General features: G+C 39.3%; 1 protein-coding gene across 2 annotated transcripts in view; it reads left to right on the top strand.

Annotated features, from left to right (window-relative positions):
* myo1ea (myosin IEa) overlaps positions 1 to 23,274 on the top strand; it is a 46,524-nt gene extending 23,250 nt beyond the window's left edge. Inside the window, exons 8-29 of one of the 2 annotated variants that reach the window (XM_068730392.1) lie at positions 157 to 291; positions 591 to 723; positions 3,826 to 4,022; positions 4,135 to 4,215; positions 4,593 to 4,679; positions 4,780 to 4,863; positions 6,416 to 6,583; positions 7,896 to 7,981; positions 10,270 to 10,351; positions 10,616 to 10,722; positions 11,999 to 12,097; positions 12,669 to 12,813; positions 14,883 to 14,997; positions 15,082 to 15,251; positions 15,346 to 15,491; positions 17,502 to 17,648; positions 17,904 to 18,061; positions 18,789 to 18,878; positions 18,970 to 19,174; positions 20,025 to 20,060; positions 21,142 to 21,311; positions 21,426 to 23,274. In XM_068730392.1, coding sequence (XP_068586493.1) covers positions 157 to 291; positions 591 to 723; positions 3,826 to 4,022; positions 4,135 to 4,215; positions 4,593 to 4,679; positions 4,780 to 4,863; positions 6,416 to 6,583; positions 7,896 to 7,981; positions 10,270 to 10,351; positions 10,616 to 10,722; positions 11,999 to 12,097; positions 12,669 to 12,813; positions 14,883 to 14,997; positions 15,082 to 15,251; positions 15,346 to 15,491; positions 17,502 to 17,648; positions 17,904 to 18,061; positions 18,789 to 18,878; positions 18,970 to 19,174; positions 20,025 to 20,060; positions 21,142 to 21,311; positions 21,426 to 21,502 — 2,718 coding nt within the window. In that variant the 3' untranslated portion in view covers positions 21,503 to 23,274. The remainder of the gene's footprint in view (positions 1 to 156; positions 292 to 590; positions 724 to 3,825; positions 4,023 to 4,134; positions 4,216 to 4,592; positions 4,680 to 4,779; positions 4,864 to 6,415; positions 6,584 to 7,895; positions 7,982 to 10,269; positions 10,352 to 10,615; positions 10,723 to 11,998; positions 12,098 to 12,668; positions 12,814 to 14,882; positions 14,998 to 15,081; positions 15,252 to 15,345; positions 15,492 to 17,501; positions 17,649 to 17,903; positions 18,062 to 18,788; positions 18,879 to 18,969; positions 19,175 to 20,024; positions 20,061 to 21,141; positions 21,312 to 21,425) is intronic. The other variant, XM_068730393.1, reaches the window with a different exon arrangement.
* The last annotated feature ends 1,296 nt before the right edge of the window (positions 23,275 to 24,570 follow it).

Genomic DNA, 24,570 nt, shown 5'->3' with positions numbered 1-24,570 from the left:
GCCCCTGGAAGATATAGTTTTCTGCAGTTTTCTTCACATGCAAAATGGAGCACATCACATAAATATAAGCCTGAAAATGTATAAAAGTGACTTTACACACAGTCTTTGTGCAAGAACATGTCTGTTACATCCGCACTATTCATTTCTGCTCTGCAGTTGATTGAAGGAGCCAGTGGAGAGCAGAAGAGCAGCCTGGGAATCACAAGCCTTGATTACTACACTTACCTCAATCAGTCTGGTTCCTACAAAGTGGACGACATAAACGACAAGAGTGACTTCCAGGAGACGACGGTACGGTCAGATTCCTTCTGTTTAACAGGCAATAATTTACCACCCTCAGTGGTGTTGTGTGTGTGTGTGTGTCTATGAACCTCATACCAACGTTCATGTGGCTCACAGCCTTCTCTTTCCATTCCTCTCACTCCCTACCAGTCCTCTTTTGTTTTCTTTTCCAACAATCTCCTCCTGGTTTTGTTTACCAGTGAGACCGCAACAGGAGTAATTAGAGGACATGAGCTAGGTACCACAGGAGTGCGTAAACCCACACTGCAGCAATGATTTAGCATGACCTTTTCTTTTGCTTTTCCCAGCATGCCATGGGTGTGATCGGCATCTCTGCAGAGGACCGCTCCATGGTGCTTCAGATTGTGGCCGGAGTCCTGCACCTCGGAAATATAAATTTCAAGGAAGCAGGCAACTACGCTGCTGTGGAGAGTGAAGAGTGTAAGTAGGCTTTTATAATGGTTCACAGTAACACAGGTAACAACCAAAGCTCAAATTAAAACTTTTTCTGAAAATTAACTTTTTTGTTTGATGTTAAACAATTAGCCGGGAGGGACCAATAAAAATTGTCCTTTGTGCGTTTTGGCAGTCAATAGTTAACTGAGATGTTGAATGTTGGCTCTGAAGCTTCACTTGAAGCTGCACAGCTTTGCTTTGAGATAAAAGCTAATGCTAACACATTCTCGTAATGAGAATGCTAACATGCCGATGTCTAGTCTCCTAGTCTACCGCCATGCTATTGGCTCTTTGAGGCTGTACTTAGGCACAGCAGGGCTTTGAGCTAAATGCTAACATCAGCATGCTAAAATGCAGGTGTAGTTTTTACCATGTTCGCCATCTTAGTTTAGAGTTTAACATTGACTAATTAGAACTAACGGCTGAGGCCGATGGGAAAATCACTTGTTTTGTAGGTATTTGGTAATTAACAAAATTAAACAAATGATGAATGCTGAAAGAAAAGTATTGAAATCATCAGAGTTGTTTTAATTCATCCTCTGGGGAACATGAATGTCTGTACCAAATACTGTGCCAATCCATCTAATAGCTTGTTATCTATTTAGATTAAGTAAAAATAAAAAAGTCAGTGGGATTTATTCTCTGGGGACCATGAATGTACGTAAAAAAAACATGGCAATCTATAAATAGTTGCTGAGTCTGGACCAAAGAAGTGGATGACCAACATAGCTAGTGTGGCTAAAAAGACTGATGCAGTTCTTTGGTTACGACTGAGGTTGAAGACAATGGTGCTGATGTTCAAGTTGAGACTGAATTGTGGTAAATTTCTTCTTCTCATTCCATTCTTGCCTTTTGGAGTGTCTCTCCTCTCCTCAGTGTCCTGAGCTGCACTTCTCTGGTTGGTTTTGGAGGGTATTTCCCGCTCACCACTTTCACTCTTTAAAGTTATATTGTGTTAATGCAGGGCTGCAGCCAACTGTCTGACTATAAATTACTCGGAAACATACTTTTCCTTCTGTCCTCTTGTCTTTTGCCTTCTCTTGCCTCATTTTGTTCGTCTTTTGTTTTTTTTATTCTTTTCCTTTACCCTGCTCCTCATGCTGTGTCCGTATGATGCAGATGAGAGTGCAGTTGCCCGCGTACAAAGCCTTGGTCTGTTCTGTGCAGACGTAACAGCAGCACTCCATAATCTCTGCTTTTCCTGTTTCCTCCAGTCTCACTTACTGTGTGCTTTAACTGCAGTGTGTTGCACATATGAAACTTTTGCGAGCCAAGTTCACTCGACTTACACTCAGCAACAAGAGTCAGTGCGTCATCTGTTGTTGAAAGAAATGTTGAGACCTCTAATTTGGTCATTATTTTGGCTGGTTGGGGTATTATTTAGTTAAAAGTAAGTTGATCCCGGCAGTGACGTGCTGTTTTGTAAAAATGACTATTTTAGGAATATTTTTGGGTTTGGCATTATGTGTCGTCAGTTTTTGACTTCACTTGATCCCCTACGTCACAATATTGCATATACATTCTCTATCTGCTTGTAATTAAGTGCATACTAAGTAAAATCCAAAGATGTCATTTTTTACAGCCGCATCATTTAACATGCACCTTTCAACAGATACCTTTGGTTTAATACTGACCTTCAGCTAAGCACAAAGACTATTGCACAAAGAGGTCACTGTGCCTTGTTGCAAAAATAGTCCCACACATAACCCCCTTAATAAAACAACAACTTGGCGTTTTTAAAAAATGTTCTAACAAACAAAATATAACATGCATATTGGTGAGCTTTAGCAGTGCTGGAAGGTGGATTTTGTTACCTTTAAACAGAGCCATGCTAGCTGTTTCCCCCTGTATCCAGTCTTTATGCTAAGCTAAGCTAACTCGCTGCTGGCTTTAGATTTATATTTAGTGAACAACTATGAGATTGGTATCAATCTTGTCATCTAAGTTTTGGCCAAAAAAAAGCACATAATTTCCCAAAATGTGAAACTATTCCTTTATAAACCTCTGGGGCACCAGAAAATATTCAATGATAACATCATAATTCACTGCAGATGGAACTCTTAAAAAGTTGTGAAAGGTTTGCTTTAGTTCTTTATCTTGCACCACATGCAAACATCTAAAATTAGATAAGCAGAGTCAATATTGCAGAAATGAAGCATTGAGTGACAGAATCATTGTATCTGTCACATCCTATGGGATATGACTCCCTCCTATTCCTCTCGTCATCCTGTGCCTCTTTGACTAACAAATGTCCTGCAGGGGAACTTGTGCTTATATGAGCATTGTTCCCGAAATACACATATTGTACACAGCCTTTGTGTACAATTTATACTTTTGATGCTGAACACAAAGAATGACTTTTCCTCCTGATTTAAGCTGGCGTATGGTCAGTCACACCCTTATGTCCCATAAGGGGAGCTACTGCAGTGGTCTGAAGCATTCCCAGACGAAGTGAGTCTGCAGGCCTGAGAGCCATTTCCTATTCGGGGAAGTGAGTCACTGTAATAAGGCAGGGAGGGGCTCTCAGAGGAGAATATCAACGCCAGGTCGGGACAAATGATCTCTGGTGTTCTCCACGCTCTTTTATTTCAAGGGTTTGTGGCAATTTTGTGGCTTTACACCACACTTGTGCATTGTGATTACCAGTAGAAGCTTTTCTGATTTGTAAATGAAGAGCAAAAGGTATATTGGAGCTCTAAATATGCAGTGGTTTTCTCTGCTACGCAAAGGTCACATGAGGCAGCCTTTCGAATGAATGTTGATTTGCATACTGGTTTTATAAGAGATGTCTCTTTGTTTTTTAGAGCATAATCCATGAACATGCTGCTCTATTTCTCAGTTTATCATAACAGAACAGCATTACAGAACAGCATAATATGCATTTAGACATGCTTAAATAGCCAAATTGACTGTAATTATATGAATATACTTTTTTAAATATATATTGATTTAGATATCTATATCTATATATGTATGTCTGAAAAAACAGCAAATATAGATTATGTTTGGAAAATGAGCATTTATAATTATACATCTTTATTTATACACTCTGTCTTATCCTCTCGTGTCTCTTCTGTCTTTTAACAGTTCTAGCCTTTCCTGCGTTTCTGCTTGGAATTGACCAGAACCGTCTGAAGGAGAAACTGACGAGCCGGAAGATGGACAGCAAGTGGGGAAGCACAGTGGAGTCCATCGACGTGACGCTGAATGTAGAGCAGGCTTGTCACACACGTGACGCCCTCTCCAAAGCCCTGCATTCACGAGTGTTTGACTTCCTGGTCGAGGTAAGATTACATGTTTGTACAGTATTAGATTTCAGTGTTCATAAGTGACAAAGCTGTAATAACCTACAGTATAATGAAGATTTATTTTGGGAACACAATCCTTTGATTTCAGTCCATCAACAAAGCCATGGTGAAAGATCATCAGGAGTTTAATATCGGAGTGTTGGACATTTACGGATTTGAAATTTTCCAAGTAAGTGTTTTGGCTTTTTCAGAGGCCGACATGTGGCTGCTGGAATTTTAACCCGCAGCAACGAATAAACTAAATAAAAGATTAACAGGTATTAACTTTGAACATTTAAACAGATTAAACACAAAGGATCTAATTTATAAAGTATGTGGATTAAGTTCTATCTCAAGCTTTTCTAATCTGATTACTTGTTTGTTTAGTTTGCTTAATGGGAAGTATTGTTGATGAGATCGGACAAACTAAATGTTTTTGTATTATTTTAGTTAGCAAGAACTTTGGATTCCTAAAATTAACAACATGTACTTAGTGGATTTCTGTACTCATACTTATCTCACGTAGTCTGTGTGGATTTAATTAACTGCGTTAACTCTCTTCATCAGAAAAATGGATTTGAACAGTTCTGCATCAATTTTGTGAATGAGAAACTGCAGCAGATATTCATTGAGCTGACTCTGAAGGCAGAGCAGGTAAACTTCCTCCAAAGTGTTCTCTTGTATTTAGTCTCTATGGTTTTAATTTGCTGCCTCATTACATGTTTTATATTTTGACTCCTGTCTCTTTTTGTAGGAGGAGTATGTGCAAGAGGGCATCAAGTGGACTCAGATTGAGTACTTCAACAACAAGATTGTCTGTGACCTCATCGAGAGCAAAGTAAATAAACCCTACATAAATACTAAACCATATATAATACTAAAGTGCTGCATGTGGATAACACACAGTAATAGACAATTATGGATAGAGCTGAAATGACAAGTCAAATTAATTGATCATCAAAAAATGAACCAGCAATTATTTGCTAATTAAGTGTACAAGTACAATATTGAATATGTTCTTGTTCTAGCTTCTTAAATGTGAGGATTTGCAGGTGATCTGTGTCTTTTGTGATAATAAACCGGATACCTTCAGGTATTCGATTGTTGTTTGAACAAAACAAGTGATTTGAAGACGTCACTTGGGCTTTAGGAAATTGTGATTGTTTTAATTTTTTTATTTCAAGAAATTAACCGGCAATTAATCAATAAGTGAAATAAGCATTAGTTGCAGCTCATGTGTTACAGGTGCTAGCTTTATATTTATAGATTATTAGAAAATAGGTCAAATGTTTTAGAAATGCCCTATTTTGCAATTTTAACTAATTTTACAACTAAAAATACAACCTTCATTTTGGAGATAATAAGCACAGTTGTATTGAGAGATTGTAAAAACACAGTATTATTATTCTCTGCATCAATTTAATGAACCGTGAATATGATCTTTAATAACGAGCATCTGTTTTATTGGCTCCAAACTGAGTTGCAAACTCCCGCCAAGTCTCTGCTCCGTGACTTGTAGCTTAATTTCCTTAAACATGCCGACATGCCTCTTAATTTGATTTATCTGCCCCACTGAGAGGTCTAATCCATGAAATCTACAACAAGAGAGGAGCAGGGGATCTGTATCAGTGCCTGACACTTCAGCTCTTTACAACAGACCCACTTTAGTTTGTCCAGTGACAACTTAACATGTGTCCTTTTAACAGGGGCTTGTGTTCTCTGACTTATAGACACTGTTGCAGCTGTGCAAACTGAAAGTCTACTGATCATCTCAGAACATAATGGAGCCAAATAGGTCAGCATGAGAGAGAGAGAGGCTGTGCTTGAGCTGCTCCACTGTTAGATTTACATGTACAGTTTATACAATTTATAGCATTTGTAGCTTTTTTTCTTCTAACTTCTAATGGCACATAATAGGGCTGCAACATTTTATTATTGTCATCATCGAATAATCGATCATGCGGTCTATACAATATCAGAAAACAGCAAAAAATGTCTAACACAATTTCACAGAGCCAAAGGCAACGTCATCAAATGTGTTTGTTCTGAACCCCAAAGGTACTTTATTTACTATCATAAAAGACCAAGAAAACCTGCAATAAGTGGAGACGCTGGAACCACTAAAGTTTTAGAATTTTTACTTGATAAATGACTCTAAAAGATTATTGAATTATCAAAATTGTTTTTGAATAATCTTCTGTCAACCGATTAATTGTTCCAGCTCTAGTACATATAAGCATTGGAGTGTCTATTTGAGTTACCTACAAATATAACCAAAAAAAAAAAGAAACCCTGAATTTCAAAATAGATAAAGTCCTAGCTTGAAAAGTCTTGGTGAGTTTTAGAGCCAGTGATGACACAAGTGTGCAATGTTTTCTGCGTGATCCCAGAGTCCTCCTGGCGTCATGTGCATCCTGGATGATGTGTGCGCCACCATGCACGCAGTGGGCGAGGGAGCAGACCAGACTATGCTGCAGAAGCTCCGAGTCCAGATCAACACCCACGAACACTTCAACAGCTGGAACCAGGGCTTCATCATCCACCACTACGCTGGGAAGGTCAGTCTGAGCGTGCTCATCTAAAACGCTGCACTCATTTTGGGGGAGTTTGGGTCGTTTGTCAGCTCACCCTGACAACTTGCATCATCTTGTTTTTGACAAAGAACACTCCCGTCTGCTTGAAAATATCTTTATATCTCATAATTCATGTTTCTTACAGAAACATTTGTGAATACTGACAACCTAATATATTGTGACTTGATTATTGATTATCTATTATATGTGTGGATTACACCTGGTTTTATGAATCTTAACTATTGTCAACATGAGTATTTAAGCATGTTTATGCATGAGTGTATGTATGATCTATGTTCTATGCGTGCATGTGGATTGTGACGCCTGCACGTGTATTGTGTGATGCAGCAGCTTGGAGCCCAAGTCAAATTTCCCTGGGGGACAATATAGTGTGTCTTATCTTATCTTATCTTAACCGTTTTTCTTATTAACATGCAAAGAAAAATGTACTCCTATGCCTTAGTTCTTAAAACCAAAAGATTACGAGTTCAGTATAAGGTTTACAGCAACTTCCATACACTTGCCTTTGCCATGTTAGAAACTGTAATGTTTTATGCATAAAGTCCTCAGCAGGGAGCTGACGGCAACTTCTAGAAATAGAAAGTTATTAAAATGTCATTTTTTATGGTGTCGCATGATCTGTCATAAATACCAGTTATGCAGCTGGAACTTTAATTCTGGAGTCGGTGTCGTCATCTTCGCCCTTTTAAGTTTTCCCCGTCTAAACTAACACCACCTTTCTCTCCTCTCAATTTATAGTTACAGTCCCTCCTGTTATGTAACAGTGTCTAACAATGTCATACATGTTAATCAGCCTCATGAAATTCAGATATTACAGTTCGTCTTTTTTGCATTTATTTTTCACTCTGGCGGTTTGGGCCGAGGTTGTCCCATGTCCTTCTCCAGATATGTGGTGGCCTCAGCCTGGCACACATGCCGCAGGCTTAATGAGCTGTGCCATAAAGACTCGAGGGGCTCCCATGACCGGACTCAAAACATTCCTACAGTCTCAGGCTACAGTATAGCAGAAATAACACGGTTTAATTTATATACTTTTAAACCGCTGCTAGTTTTATACAGAAGCTAATCCTAGGGAGGTGTAAAACTTGGATCTGCTATCCATCACTTTCTTTTCTCATGAAATTCAAGCCATTGATTTTAGCTACAATATCAGTCACAGCTTTTTATTTTCACACAGGTGTCATCTGTCATTTTGTTGGAGGTTTCAAACAGTTCAACCTCGTCCTCTTTGATAATTATGATTCTTTAGAAATGCCTCTTTGTGTCTCTCCTCCAGGTGTCCTACGATGCAGAGGGTTTCTGCGAGAGGAACCGAGACGTCCTTTTTACTGACCTCATTGAGCTGATGCAGAGCAGTGAAATGTAAGTAATTGCACATTGCACTGACATGTGGTGAGGATTTCTATGGTTCACACTTAAAGGGAGTCTTCTATTGTGATGCACATGGTTATAATTGAATACATCTGAATGAGAGCTTCAGATGTTCCAGTGCATCTGGAAGCTGGTGGGACATAGCAGAAGTGTGCAGGGCCGGGTTATGTCGTGCCCTCTGCCCTGAATCACGCCTGGCTTCTGCTCCAGATATGTAGCTTTTGGGGTCTACCCAGTCTGGCCTTACAAGTGCAGTCTCTCTGTGGGGCTGCATTATGGAGTCTGGTCTCCCCTGTGTTTTGGTTTCTTGGGATTTCTTTGTGTCAAAGTGGCCATCTGTGCAAACAGCCTGCATTGTCTGTGTAACCCCTGCAGGCCTCAGCCACTGCTCGCCCCCTTTGTGTGCTCGTTACGTGAGGCATGAAAGGAGGACACATCAAAATCCCATTCAGACACATGCTGGAAAATATACACATGCAGTATACATCACATATAGGCACACAAGCATGCATACACACATAGATAAAAGAGTATGGCACGGTCACACATAAAGGAAGCCTGACAAGGAAGGAAGCAGACCTCATTCCTCAGAGCAGCAGGTCTGAATAGAGAAGAAAGGAGTGACCAGTATTGTCAGCTGGACAGTATTAGCAGACCTCTGGTTCATTTGTACACACAGCCTGCTGATCCTTTCTTCTGCGTCCATAGCTCTGAGCCGGAAGTTTAAAAACAAACAAATACGAATGTGGGAGAAAGCCAGAAAGGGCATGGAGTTTAAGAAATACTGATATGAAAAAGCACTGAGAAAACAATGAATTGATAAACACCAAAGGCTGAAACGAAGCAAGTTTAAATAAGCCGAATGTTAAGCAGCAGTGGGTGTCAACTTCAGACCAGGCCTGACAGTCTCCACATTTTTATGTGAGTTTTCAAAGCAACAATAACAGCCGACACAGTTCAAAAGGAGCTAAATACTTTGTGCCTGAATGACAGATGTGCTGATCACAAAAGGAGCTTTCTTGAAGATCCTAATTTTAGATTACTTTCTTTTCATTCATCAAATAATGTAGGTAAGCCTTTTGAATGTGTAGCCTTTAAATATGTAATTGAAAGTGTTCATTTTACAGCATAACCTCAAAGAAAAACTACAAAAGCCTCTACTCTCTCTAGAAGTGGGTGTTGCACTTTTCCTCAATGCAGGAAAGTGCTGATACACAAGCATGTGAGACTTGAGATACTAAATCATTATTATGAATGGCTGCAGTGTGGCTCAGTACGGCCTTGAGAAGATCAAGGGTTCAAACCTGAGCTACTTTAAAATATTCTTGAAATTAGTTGAGTGTTTGTCTTCAGTTGAGAGAAACCCGAGGATATGTAAACTTCACAAATATCTGCTACATTCTGACCAGCAGCAACACATCATAGTGTAGTCGTGATGTTATAAAACACTACAAACTATGAACTGTACGTTGAGGATTAGACCAAAATATTATTCCTTGAAATCCAAGTGTACTGGGACTCTGTAATCTTGCTGGAGGGAGTGTAAGAATAATAATAACAATGAATTCTAATTACAAAGCACTTATCAAAACAATGTACTAAGTGCTTCACCGAGAAACAATTAAATAAAATACCAAAGTGAACGATAAAATACATGAGGGGCAAGATTAAAAATAACAAACAAGAAATTAAGAGCCAAAAGAATAAACAGGCAGCTCAGATAACACCAGGATAAGCTTTCTGATCAAAGTATGTTTTTAGAAGAGACTTAAAAGAAGACGTATGACATGCTTTTATTCTCCATAAATTCTGCCCTTTTAGGAGAAAGTTAACATTGTTTTTTATATTTCCTCTCAAAAGCTCAAATTTCAATTAAAAGTGATAAAAAAATGTATGTCATCAAGCATCAAATAATCACATACATTCCTCTATGGAGCAGTGTGGCCTTGGTGAGAGTTGTTTGTATGAATACAGCATAGTGTGACTACACACACACACACACACACACACACACACACACACACACACTTGTTTTCCCACCCGCCCCCAACTCAGACCTTCCCAAATGGTTCAGGAATTTTAACCATTGACCTTAGTCGAAGGTCCTTGGTTCTTTAATCATTAACTGCATTTTTTGTTTTTGGCTGCCAGGGAAACTCAACATTATTTTCACCTCTAAAACACTATATTTTGTTTACTCTGATTTTGTTGATACAAGGATGACACCTGCCTTCCTGTGTCAGTCCTAACTCAATCTCCTCAACTTTGTCCTCTAACAGCGCCTTTATCAGAGCACTGTTTCCAGAAAACCTCAACGCTGAAAAGAAGGGTCGACCCACAACTGCAGGCAGCAAAATAAAGGTGTGTGTGTGTGTGTGTGTGTGTGTGTGTGTGTGTGTGTGTGTGTGTGTGTGTGTGTGTGAAAACAGTATGTACCTGTCCCTCTTCTTTATCAGGGTTGCTGTGGTAAAGGCCTTTGAAAAGATAATGTGTGTTTGCTGTTCAGTGATGTGTCCTTCAGCAGTTAGTCAGTTATTCAGACGCAGCTTTTTGGGTTTTCATGAGATATGTTCATCAGTATCATCATTACCTTCCTTGATCTTTTCTCTGACTGCACCTTTTTAGAAACAAGCCAACGATTTGGTGAGCACACTGATGAAATGTACTCCACACTACATCCGCTGCATCAAACCTAACGAAACCAAGAAGCCCAGAGACTGGGAGGAGAGCCGGTAAGTGACTGACCCGCTGTGTCCCCTGATGTCCTCACAGTCTCTCATGACTACAAACCATCCAGAGCCTGTGTGCATCAAACTGATTGCTGATAAAAAGATATATTTATCAGGTGGCTCACTCACTAACAGTAGGTGTGAGAGTAACATTTAAGAGTGAACACATGATTTGTCACATGTAAACTCTGAGCAGGAACCGACAATTAGAGACTAGGGATGTAGGACTATCCTACATCCGCCATATTATTCTGTCTTTTGAAAATACATATATTGTGAAAAAATATGTAATTTTAAATGTATTTTTAAAATCTCCATTAGCAATTAACACAATAAATTGATGACAATCTAATATATTTATGATCTATAAATAAAGGTGAAATAATAGAAAATTGTCTAACTCTTTAAATATCCTCACACAAAAAGAAAACAATCATTGTTCTTTTGCTTCAAGTTGTTTTATTTCTTTGCTCTTTTTTGGATGTTTTCTGTCCGTCCAAAGATGAAGTCATCTGAGACCTTTTTCAGACATTGCCCCCCCTCTTTCTCCCTTTGTTTCAGTTTCCCCGCTCTTTCCTCCTTGCTCACAGGCTTTGGGCACCACATGTTCAGATACAGAGTGCTGTTGTATTGTTCAGAGCCTATGACCTTCCTGTTGTGAGACGGGTGCAGAGTTGCTCATTAATTAGCACCGGAACTGCTGTTTTCACAGGAAGTCTGAGTGTACTAAGTAGTGCTTAAGGTCTTTGTTTGAGGGAAAAGTTTGCAAAACGCAGCCAGTTTGCATACAATGACATATGATTATACCTTCCACTGGTGGAGCAGGAGCCTCATGCACCGTAGACCTGGTAAAAGAAGTTTGAGTTAAAGTTAAAAGCTGATATCTTAAAGTACTGAGAAAGTAAATTACTTTTTTTTTGTTATTCTTTTTTGTGTCTGGACTTTTTTTTTTCTTTTGATTTATTCTCATCCATAATTACATACAACACAAAACTATCACAATGTCAAAAGTAGAGAACAAAACCTTAAAACATGACTGTGGAAGGCGGGGAAGGGAAACTTTTTATATATATATATATATATATATATATATATATATATATATATATATATATATATATATATACGTATTTACTCCAATTTAAAGATGAAACAATCAGTTAATCAACATGAAATTAATCAGCAGTCATTTTGATAACTGATTAATCATAATTGATTAAGAGCAGAAAGAAGTTTGTTAATTATATTCTAATGTTGATCATTTTTTTTGTGTCTTAAGAGTAAAGCACCAAGTGGAGTACCTGGGTCTGAAGGAAAACATCAGGGTGAGGCGTGCTGGATACGCCTATCGCAGAGTCTTCAAGAAGTTCCTCAACAGGTAACAAGCCTCACAGTGAGCTCATACTTATTTCTGATTTTAATCTGGTTTAAAGGAGTGAGCCTGATACTGACCTGGACACTGGCAGAAATTGCTCCGAACTATTACATTGCGGCCTTTTTAGCGACTACCTGCTGCAGCATTGTCGCTCATTGCTTTACCAATTTGATAAATGATCTGCCCCATTAGTCACATAGACACAAAGACATGGGAAAATATGGTTGAAAAATACCGAAGTTACACTTTAAGCAGTTTGGCCAACATGTCATGACGTGACTGATCCACATTGGATACAGTTTCTCTGTTGATGTCTTTATAAAAAACAGTATTTCGACTTCCATAAAATCATGACCTGATTGGCCACACAGTGAGGTACACAGACTTTTAATTTGTGAAAGAGAGAGCTGGTATCTGATTGGTAAATACCCTGACTTTAGTTATTGGAATGGAATTAAATGTTGAATTGGTTCAACATTAAAGTTTGTCATATTGTGACATGACCCTCTGTCCAAACCCACGTCCTTCCTCGTGTAAATTACTTTTTTTCTCTAATGAACTTCCTGGTCCTCAGGTACGCCATCCTGACCAAAGAGTCCTGGCCAACGTGGCGAGGAGACGAGAAACAAGGCGTCTCTCATCTCTTACGTTCTGTCAACATGGACCAGGATCAGTTCCAGCTTGGACGTACCAAGATCTTCATTAAAGCCCCTGAGTCGGTATGTTTAACATCCGCCGTCAGATCCCGTTCTTTTGCTACGTCTTTGTACTTTATGCCACGTCTCTACAAGGAAGCAATCCAGAAAAATGTACTACAAAGCAAAAACTTTTTTCACATGTTATTTATGTGCAGAAGTAGAACTCAAATCACATGTCAGAGTGTGTGCTGGCGTGCAAAAAGCCTTTTTGTTTGTAGGGAAAAAACTGAACTCACCATTTTTACAATAAACACCATAAAAGGGCACTAGTGTCCCAAATCATGCTCGAATCCCTGATGTAGGGGAGGAGATTGAACCCGACCCTTGCACCACGTCAGCACTGAGTCAACACTGCTCTGGAACTAAAACACAAGTACAGACTGTGGTTGCAGAGTTTGGGGGGACATCGTAAAGGCTTGTCTTTTTCCACCATAACTACGTTTTTTTTTCATGATTCCTATGAAAGCAGCACTTGTGTAATGCCCGTGCTCTCACTTATTAACATTTGTACACATCGTGCACGAAGGAGCCTGCACACACAGTGATGTATGTTTGTAAGCTAATACACAGACATCTTAGTTTTAATTCAGGCCTTACAGCTGATCCTGAATGCCTTTACTCATTCATTGCAGCCGTGCATGCCAAGAGTTCCCCATCCCCCACACTGCCAGTCTGAGAGTCCAAGTCATTGAGGTGTGCTTGTGAAACGCAAATATCACACAGGGCGGACCGCTGAAATGAGCTGCCAAGCTTCTCAAAACAAGCCTCTCTGTCTGATAAGACACTAACACCTACTAATTAGTAGGATGACTGAAGCATTTTTTTTATGTTGGATGTAATAAGTCAAGTTTGTTTGACGCCACGCCAGATGTTGGAGAAGACTTTCTCCGTCAAAGTGGTGATGGATGAGCGGCGGTTTACTGTCAGTCATATTTATTGTAGCCATGTATTAAATCTTTGTAAGGTGCTTTTAAATGCCAAATCGGGGGTTTAAAGTAAATTGTTGCGGACTAACTGATTAATCAGTTAATCACATTATTAAAATTATTATTATTATGATTTATTCATCATGAAAATATTTGTTAGTTGCAGTCCTAATAATGATCATTTTGAGCTAAATTCATCACTGAGTAATACAAACATGAACCCATCAGCTGTTTGTTATTAGATTTGTTACCTGGAAGTTTAATCCCTCGTCTGGTAAAAAACACTGAAGCCTCAATGATTACGTGGTGTCACTGTTCAATTAATGTCTCAGTGCATTTTGTTGATTGTGGTTTGTTCCTGTCCTGTCACATTGCAGCCTGTGGCCGGCCGTGTCGATGCCAGGCCTGTTGCTGCAGTGGGCAGGATGTTTAGTCTGGGAGGGAGAGGGCAGAGAGTGTGATTGCGTGTCTAGAGGCCCACCAGGAAATGACATAGACTGGTGGTCTGCTGGTACAGAGTCAGCTCCTTGAGCAGGAAGTGGTGATATCACCTAACAGCCAAAGAATAAATTATTTACTTTATGTGGATACTGGTAAGCGGTGTATTGATCATACCGAACAGTACAAAACAATGTGCTGATGATCGGAAACAAATCAAACATTTTTCCGTATTCCAGTAAACCTAATCAATAAGTTATCCTGCAGTAAAGGATAGGTCCACATTATTTCAGCTAAGTCTTAAAACACTACTCAAAATCATTCCTCCTGTTCAGAATTGGCTAATAGAATATCCCTTCCTAACATGTTTTGACAACGGAAACACAGAGTCAATGTTGTAGCTTAGTTGAAAAGGTCTTGGTGATATTGTTTGATGCTAAAATAATCTCTCAGCAGATCAGCGATTTGACCCCTTACACCAATCAGTCAGATGTAGATGATGACACTGCCTGTAAAGTAGTTAGGAGTAAAACCTCCTTTCATACACTGAAAAGCCATAAAAATCTAAATGTTTAGATTTGTCTTTGTGCAACTCTACCCAGGAATGTTCAGTATGTATGTGCAGTCATTCCTTCCAGTCCATGTGTTTAGGTGTGTCTGTGTTTGGGTTTGAGCAGGTGTGCTTGTCTCTTACTGTATGTCGTTTCTCTTTGTTTTTGTTCACAGCTCTTTCTGCTGGAAGAGACGAGGGAGCGCAAGTTCGATGGCTACGCCAGGACCATCCAAAAAGCCTGGAGGAAATACATGGCCCGCAAGAAGTATGTCCAGATGAGGGAAGAAGGTGAGTGGCGCAACATCTTACAGCTGTATTCTACTGTCAAAGTTCCTCTGTCTCCATCTCTCATTCTCTTTCTCTTGGTTCTAGCCTCTGACCTGCTGTTGAACCGGAAGGAGAGGCGGCGACACAGCCTCAACAGAAACTTTGTGGGTGACTACCTGGGCATGGATGACAGGCCTGAGCTCCGTCAGTTCCTGGCCAAGAGAGAAAAGATTGATTTCGCCGACAAAGTCACAAAATATGACCGCCGCTTCAAGGTTGGTCTCTTTGAGTCTGCAGCTTGCTTCTGTCTCTTAACAACTGAAAAAACATTCATGGAGATCTACTGTTTTTTTTTCCTGCTATTTTTAGGGAATTAAGAGGGACTTGATCCTGACCCCAAAGTCTGTGTACCTGATTGGAAGAGAAAAGGTGAAACAGGGACCAGAGAAAGGGCAGGTTACAGAGGTGCTGAAGAGGCGGATTGATGTGGACAAGATCTTGGCAGTATCTTTCAGGTACATTTCCCTCAAATCTGAGACACATGGGGTTGTATTACTAGAAGTATTACATCATCTGTATCAGATATCAACATAAACTCCCTGTCAACAGTTGAAACACAGGTTCTTACAGCTTTTCACTATTGCTTTCAGTTACTTTTTTCTAGACAGGATTCTGCTCAAGTATTTTATTCCTTTTAGGTGGTTTTAATGGAGTCTCACTTTAGTTCAAGCAAGCACCAAATATCTTTTCATCACATGTTCCCCCGTACAGTTTATGACCACCACATGTTTCAAACAAAACCCTTCCAAATAAACAAATTTGGTGCTCATTCCATCTACGTACATAAGTCAAATGTAAGCCCTGCATCCTGCTGCTACAGCACCAATTTAACTCTTGCCGCATTTGCATTTAGGTATATTACAATTTCCAGGTCATGGACAGTCATCAAGTTGTCAAGCTTACACAGCTTACGTGAGGAGCACCACATTAGTCTACTCAAATACAAAAGCAAGTTGTTAAAACATTGACAAGAGGTTCCTGATTGAAAGAGCATATCGCAGGGAAAAAAACACAACACATAATATAAGATAAAAACAATAAAAACAGTGCCTAAATACCAAGACTTGCAGTACATCGCAACATAATTTTTTTGCAACTGAGCAACAACATGTTTCTTGGTATGTCTCTCGGACAGGGTTCCTTCGGAAAAAGGGTTTAAAGTTAGATGCACTTGCAAACTCCATCCCACTCTGCTGAATTACATTACATTACATTACATTACGGTCATTTAGCAGACGCTTTTATCCAAAGCGACTTACTATTCAGTATCTATCTACACACCATAGACGCAGCTACGGGAGCAATTGGGGTTAAGTGTCTTGCTCAAGGACACATTGACGTGAGACTAGTAGAGCAGGAGCCGGGGATCGAACCGCCGACCCTCTGATTCTCCACTTATCCACAGTCACCTCACGAATACAGTGAAACTTCCCATGCTTTTACTTTGAAGCTGATGTCTTGATTCTCACAGTCCTCACTGGGACCCAGAGCTCTCCAGAGGCATTATGGGTGCTAATGACTAAACAGAAAAATCAACACAGTCCGCCACCAATGAATGTGTTTTCACTACATACCATAGACTGTATAGCTTCATATACAAGGCACAAGATTATTCTGTTGTTGTGAGCATAAAATCTATGTGTACAAGTATAGCAGTACATAATTAGTTGTTTCCAAAACAAGACAATGGCGGCTCAACATGAAGTATGGGCCCACCATATAATCTGTACACATCGCACTGCAGAAAGTCATGCATCTGCTTCAAAGACACAGTCTGGATTTCCATTCACACAAGTTCCCATGTTCCTGTAAATGTCACTCAAGGGACATTGAAAACATGTGTGTATGTTAAACCTGTCTCTTGTATATATGTCTGTGTGTCTGTGCCTTTGTGTGCAGGCCTGACTGATGGTCAACATCTCAGAAATGTTGCTAAATCATATGCAATCAAAAACATTCTCATTAAAGAATGTCACCGAGTTGACTACAAAGAAATGGAAAGAAATAATACAAAGAACTGACAGACTGTTTGTTGCCTTTGTTGTTGATGGGAGCGCTGTATATCTTGTTTTAGAGGTAGAAATCAGAGCATGTGGCGTTTGAGTCAGAGGGGTAATATGGACCAGGTGGTGCAATGAGCGAAGCAAGTTGTAAAAAGCTCATCAGAGAAAAACTCCACCTCTTTGAGAGCAACAAAGTATCCTTGTGTGGGTTACAGGCACAAGCTGCCTTCCCTCTTCAGATGTGAGCCGCTTTGTGAGCCCCCCTCTGTTTCTATGCAAATGTGAAAGATGATTCTGACTCTCCATCTTAACTTCCATCAAAACGAACAGTTAAGCTGCAGTGGAGTGTCTTTAAAACATTAAAAAAACAACCTTGTGAATGACTTTTTTTTTCCAGTGAGATTTGCTTCATGTCTCAGCTAATATGAGGATTTTAAGTTTTAAATGTTCATGTTTTTGCAGTACAATGCAGGATGATTTCATGATCATGCACGAGCAGGAGTACGACAGCCTGCTGGAGTGTGTCTTTAAGACAGAGTTCATCAGCTTACTGGCCCGCAGGTTTGAGGAGAAAACCCAGAGGAAGCTACCTCTCAAGTTTAGTAACACGTAAGTAAACATGCTAACATTTTGACAATAAATCAGCCACAGTCAATAACTAAACTTATTGAGTTTAACTGTATTAATTAGAACTTAAATCAGAGTGGTACTAAACCCTCATTGCTAATAAGTCAGCGTTTCGAAACCACTGGTTAAGCAGAGTGAAACATTTAAAAAATAATGACCAAAAGAAGTCACAGGGACCAATTAAAGAGAGCGTTATTTTGGCTTGTGCTCTACAAAACTTAATTTTTTGTCCCTCAGACTGGAGATGAAGTTGAAGAAGGAGAACTGGGGCTTCTTGAGCGGGGGCGGCTCCCGGCAGGTCCTGTTCATTGGGGGTCAGGGAGACATGCCAGTACTGAAGCCTTCGAGCAAATCTCTGCAGGTCAGCGTCGGCCCCGGGCTTCCGAAGAACACGCGTGAGTATTTACAGACCCAAAGTACAGCAATGACCTCGTTCTCACAGCGAGATGTGATCACGTTAACCTGAGGGGTGGAATCAAGTCACACGTTGAAGTTGACCCATGAATCTGACGACATCAGAAAACTTTTAATAACTACTCATCACTCGGATTTCAGCCTTATGACTCGAAACACTTGAAAGCAGTTGGTCTCGGCAGCATATTCAGAGACAGCACAGACATCTGAGTGTTAAGAATATAAACCTATAGAAGCATATAACCTATGGATGATGAGCAATTCTTATTTTGATATGCTTTTACGTTAATTAATGCAATGTTATGGATATAAGGACATATGATATGTTTGTATAGAGAAAAGGGTGACTGTGAGAGCCACAATAGATAATATCTTGTTGTTTGAACGGACGTTTTTCTTTAAAATACTACATCTCATTTCATGTTTTTTTATTTTTTTTAATTCCATATAACACAAACTTTAAAACGCATGAATTTGTATTATTAATCTGTTGGTGTTACCATTATAAAAAGTTAAAAATGATGATGAACTCATTGAAACACAACTTTTTTTCAACTTTTATGGCAGGACTTTTACTTGTTACTTTCACAGAAATGACTCTGTTCCATCTCGAAAGTATACACATCCATTTCCGATACACCTCAACTATTTATACACGTATTATTCCATTAATGTATCCCCTCTCTTCTTTATTTCTTTCATCCTCAGGCCCCACTAGGAAGAGCTTCTCTCAGGTTCGCTCCAATGCATCCAGAACTCACCAGAACACCCCCTCGAGGGCGGCGCCGGGACCTCCAGGTACATCAGCCATCTCACAGGATCTGAACAGGCTTCTCTTGCATCCATGTAGACTGTCTAAAACAATCTTCTTCTGTTTTTTTGGCTGCAGTTGCTCACCAGAATGGTGGCCCTAAAAACACCAACCACGTAGCCAATCAGAGGAACTCGCAGCATCACAACCAGAGGAATCCCCCGACCGGAAACACGACACGCCCCTTCCTGCCCAGCAACGCCAACCAGCTGAAGGAGCGAGGCGGCAGCCGGCCGCAGCCCAACCTGGACTGTCTGAAGGTGCCTGATCAAGGAGCTGCAGGGTGAGACACTGGCACAAAACACAGTAAATTAAAGCACACCAACCACACAGTAAATACAGGAGTAGACAAAATAACACACACATGCACATAGATGACATGTCAGGAATAAGGACTTGCTACTGTGCAAAGGTGGATAAATTTACACTGAATGCAACATCAGTGAACCCTTCCTGTGATCTTCCTAACTGTCTTAGATAGTTGTGAGACTTGGACAGTTTTTTGCCTCTTTGGAGCTGTTTTTGGTATCTTGTGTAAAAAAAAAACCCCACCAGAATCATGTGTTAGTGTCTCACTGCCTAAAAATGGAAAATCTTAGTGTCACACTACTAAAGAAAACTAAAAGTGTGTGATTTGAGTGAATGCTGCTGACAATGCTGTGTTTTTGTTTGTTGGTCCTGTGGTGTTGAGATTTGAATGGCCTGAAAAGTGTTGATTATCATTTTCCCAAAAGGCCAGACCCCCTTTTCTATTTCCATTACAGGGAATCTGATGAGTATGACTAACACAATTGTATCCTGAGACCACTTTAATAGCTGACGTATGCTGCTAATTATCATTCAGCCTAATATGACTCCACCGTGTAGCATTTAGTTCACACTTAAAGCTCTCTCCCACTAGGTATTTAACATTCCTGTGTCTAGTAAACGTATTAATAGAAAAAAGATCATTTATTTGTATATTTTTATTTCTACAATGTGTATATAACTGCTGAATGTGATGCGGTTTTAAGGCAGTATGGCGCAGTGACTCGCATCACATGCACACACATATTTTATATGCCCACACACTCTAATGCACACCCTTGTGTTTCTATAATTTGGCATAATTTGGATGATTTATTCTTTTGTAGCAATGGAGACAGACGGCCAACTTCAAATGGAGGAATGTGAGTTGGAGAGTTTGCAGTGTTTTGGGTGGTGGTTAAAGACTAGAAAATCTTTCAGCAGCAGGATATGTTGATGCTTCTTCTCATGTACATTTTGGTTTCTTGACTGCTAAGAAAGCAAAGTTCAAACTCTCTAAAGGAGCCGACTGTAGTCCGCAACTAATATTTAATTCTCTGCTGCTGCTCAATTTCTTCTATATCAAATGGGAATTCTTTTACAATTCATCTTAGTACAATAGATCTTTCATGTGATCCTTGAATACGTTTTTGTAATGAAAGAATCCCTGCTGTGCACTTCTTCTGATGCCTCATTTTTATCAAAGAGATGAACATTGAAGATGGAAGTTGCTTTCATGAACACAAATGTCACTGGGAGGCCTAAATGTTTTACCTTTATAAATGCATATATTGCATATGTAAAATGGAACTATTGACACTTAATTTGTTCTGATTAATTTGATCCTCAGTTAGTTGAACAGTTGAGTTAAGTTGTTCACTCTCATCCTTCAATTTTACATTTGGCATTGTGTTACAAACTCATTTTAAAAGAGAATGTACTGTATATACAGTATACGTAATAAATGAAAACAGCCAGTATACAGAATAATACACAGAAATCTTAAAGGTACCACTGACTCTGGATCAACACTCTCTGCTCTGAAAGGCTTCCTGAAATGTAAACGTTTTCTAGTCTCTGTGCGTTTGTGAAAGAAAGTGTGTAGTCGATCACCATCTTGTGGCTGATTTGTGAACAGCAACAGCTTGTTCAAACTGGGCAGGAGGCATTATAAACACAAAGCATTTACACTCACCGTCAGGTGAAAATAAAGAACACACCTTGTTTTGAATTTGATCACAGTGTGGTTCTGACAGCTGTGGAAAAATGTAATTGGAGTCTAAATGTTTTTCACATGACAAGATGGTGATTATGCACACACAAAAACACCACCTACAAACAGCTTCTTCTGACTTAACTTCACAGCCAACTGCAGTACAGTGAACTGAACTTTTCCCACTGAGGCACCTTCTTGCAGATGTTTACCGTCGTGTGGTTTTCCTCTTTTTTCTTATAACGCCTCAGGGCCCACAGACCATCAGCCAGCAGGCCTGCGCCGGGAGGAGGGCGACCCAAACCTGCACCCAAACCCAAACCGCAGGTGCCCCAGTGCAAAGCGTTATACGCCTACGACGCTCAGGACACAGACGAGCTCAGCTTCAATGCTGACGAACTTATTGACATCATCAAAGAGGGTAAGAGGGCTTGCTTTTGAAAAAAAATAATTTCCGTGATATTGAAATGTACTTGAATGTCTGTCAGATATCAGCTTGAAATGGGCCTCTAATCTAGTCATGTTTGTTGGGTAGATGCATCCGGGTGGTGGACAGGACGACTTCGTGGAAAGCAGGGACTTTTCCCCAACAACTATGTCACCAAGATCTAGGAGCTGCCGGTTTACAGCTCGAGGAGGAGAGCCTGCTGCATCCCCACAGACCCTCTCAGAGGACGAGATGGAGCTTACAGTCAGAGAGAGAAGCACCGCGAGACTCCTTCAGGCGACAAACTCGCACATCCTCCACTGCTGCCTTGTAGTGAATGAATGTATCTCTCGGTTACACCACCAGACCAAAAGACCGTCAGGCTTGAAATGAGGCTCTGCTTTAAAGACAAGAAGACTGTTTGACCCTGGGGTCTGTTTTCCTCCACAGTCCCTTTCAGTACTGAACAAAACTATTTATTGTATTTATAGCTTTCTGTATTCTTCTTACTGTCATTTATATCGTGCAGAGAATTTGAGCTCAAACATTTTTGAAGCGTTGGAATGAAGTATGCTTAATCTGTGGGACCAGGCTTGTGATTTTTATTTTCAGAGGAAGGTTTGATTGCTGAATCAAAGGTGATCGCCTCAGTGGCAAAACTGAAGCGACTGCTGCTTTACCAGGAATATTTATTTTGGTGCAAAACTGTAACTTCTTACAGGGGGCGGCATTTCGGTAAATCATCACACTGTGATTGTTAATGATTTTAAATACCAAAGCTATAACAAATTGAATAGGTCTGAAAAAAACTTTTAGAAGGAAATGTGGTCAAGTGGTGAATCGCCTTTATTCTTTTGTTGTTTTTGTTTTTTCTATCACACCAGTATATTTTGGACACAGAGTAGAGGCAATGTATACTGTAACCTGAGCATGCTGTCTGTGGTGTATTAGCACTTTATTGGTACAGGTACTACCTTGGACACAGACATCGTCCCTCGTTCATGCCACAGCCGGTAAGTCATGTCTATGAAGGACAAGTTGTAAAGAGAGAAATAAGCTCAGTTACTGAGGAGAATCATTTGTTTACATGGAATGATAAAAAAGGCATTTTAGATCTGATTCTGTATATGTGTTCATATTTTAGGAGTACGCCTGTCATTGGTTAGAGTTTAAATTAATGTTTTTTGTATTTTGTTTGAAGGATCTTAGTATTCAAATTTTTCTCTGCTTTTGATACTCAAAAGGCTGCTTTATTTCTGCTTCAGCTACAGGTTGATAATAATGGTTTGGACAGATTGGGGTGAATGGATTTTTGTTTGTGCAAAAGTTGTTTTTGGTGAAAGACATTTGTTGACATTTTTCCGTGGCACTACAAAGAATTCCTTTTGCTTCTGCCTGACTGTTTCTGCACATCGTTTGCACTGCTGTTACATTACTTACACATTCCTGAGTATTTTTTTATTCGAATAACCACACTATGCTCTAGTCGGTAAAAACAAAAACACCTGGGACTTCTGTCATAGATCTTCTGCATCATCAAATATGGTTTGATCTTGGATGGTTGAAAGCATCCTTGTGCAATACAAAAAAGTGGATGAGTCTTAATAAAGCATGTCATATTGTATTTTTAAATGCTTTGTTTTGTTATATTATCAGAGAACACATTAAATGAACAATGATCAATCGGATGTTTATGTATTTTAAAATATTTACCTGCCAAGTGGACTGTAGTCCAACAATTTACAAATATTGAGATCATTAGTTCAGGCTACTCTAACAGACCAGATCCCACTGAATAGTCTGTTATTTTTCCACACTTAATACATTTAACTGTTCAGAGATATATAGTTTTTGGTGAATATAATTACTAATTTAGACGTAGTGCCACAGAGTTTCCCTACTTGGTCAAAAACCTATTCCTACCTTTTCTGTCCAGAATAAAGTTCAAGTGAAGAAATCGTTCTGAATTGTAATTTTATGATTTATGCTTTTTTTAAAACAAATTGTCAAATTAAAGAACAAAAATAAGTGAAATTTGAATTGTATATTGTAAACTGCAATTCAGCTATAAAAAAGTGCTGGGGGCAAAAATCATGGCAGAATATTTGTTATGTAACTTTATGTGACACCTTTCAATAAGAGGCATTTTACTAAAAAACAAAAACAAAAAGGCCTTTTTATGGAAGGCATTTTGACCACAATAGGAAAAACACAGGTGTAAACAATCAAAGTAAATGTTATGAGGGGCCACCTGCCTTGCAGAGCCATCGTTAATGATGCTTTTGACACCTGTGCTTTTCCTTATTCAAGGAAACGGTCTACTGTAAAAAACGTCCATCTGAAGAAACACTCCTTTGGATTATTTATTTTGGGTGACAACCTGTAGAGAAGCCTTAATATTAAGAAGTAATTTCTGTGATTAGAAATGTTCTTGGTTTATGTCTGCAGTATGTTCTGCACTTGATCTTGTCTTTTGATTTTAACTCAAGGTTTCATTTGAATTCCTCCATCTTTTTATGTATTCTCTTTGAACATCAGAGCTGGACTGTGGACACTTCTCCTTTATTTCACCTCAATGGCCCATCTTTGATACGATCCTTGAATCTTTTAGTCTCCTCCGTTCAGTGGTTGCTCCACATTGAATTAAACGGTTTTCTTTTACCATAACTATTTTAATTACTATTCATTCAGATGTTTTTATAGCTACATATTGCACTTTATCAACCATACTGTTCTAGTTAAAGCACAGGAGACGAATCTTTGTCTTGCCTCTTCTCTCACAGTCGTTTTACTCACTTGGTTGACATTTTGATTGGAAGACAGAATGCCCTATTTGACTAAATTTGGTATTAGAGAGAAGGGTGAATGCAGTGGTTTCAAACCTGTAGGACGTGACCCACACAAGGGGATCAACTTACATATTAACTTAAATATTATACATTTTATACTTCATACTTTCTAGTATTTTTTCATTTTTTATTTGCAACTTAAAAATAAAAAAGGATAGTCATAGTGAAATCTTGCACTAAAAGAGTAGTTTACCATCCTGTATATCTGGATTGTATTTGTGCCAAATACATTTCCATTAAATCTTGCTGACATTGATAATGTAATACTAAGTAAAATACATACACGTAAACTAAAATTGGAACCGACATTGTGTAATCTTAAAAATACAACTCAGAAAAGAGAATATATCCAACAAGTCTTTTTCTACCCAGGGTAATGCTTAAACCTCTTATTGCATCTGATC

This window comes from Cebidichthys violaceus, unplaced genomic scaffold, assembly GCF_023349555.1.
Source record: "Cebidichthys violaceus isolate CVI_PGR_0920_01 unplaced genomic scaffold, fCebVio1.0.p SCAF_5, whole genome shotgun sequence".
Lineage (NCBI taxonomy): Eukaryota > Metazoa > Chordata > Actinopteri > Perciformes > Stichaeidae > Cebidichthys > Cebidichthys violaceus.
This window is presented reverse-complemented; position numbering and strand designations above follow the sequence as displayed.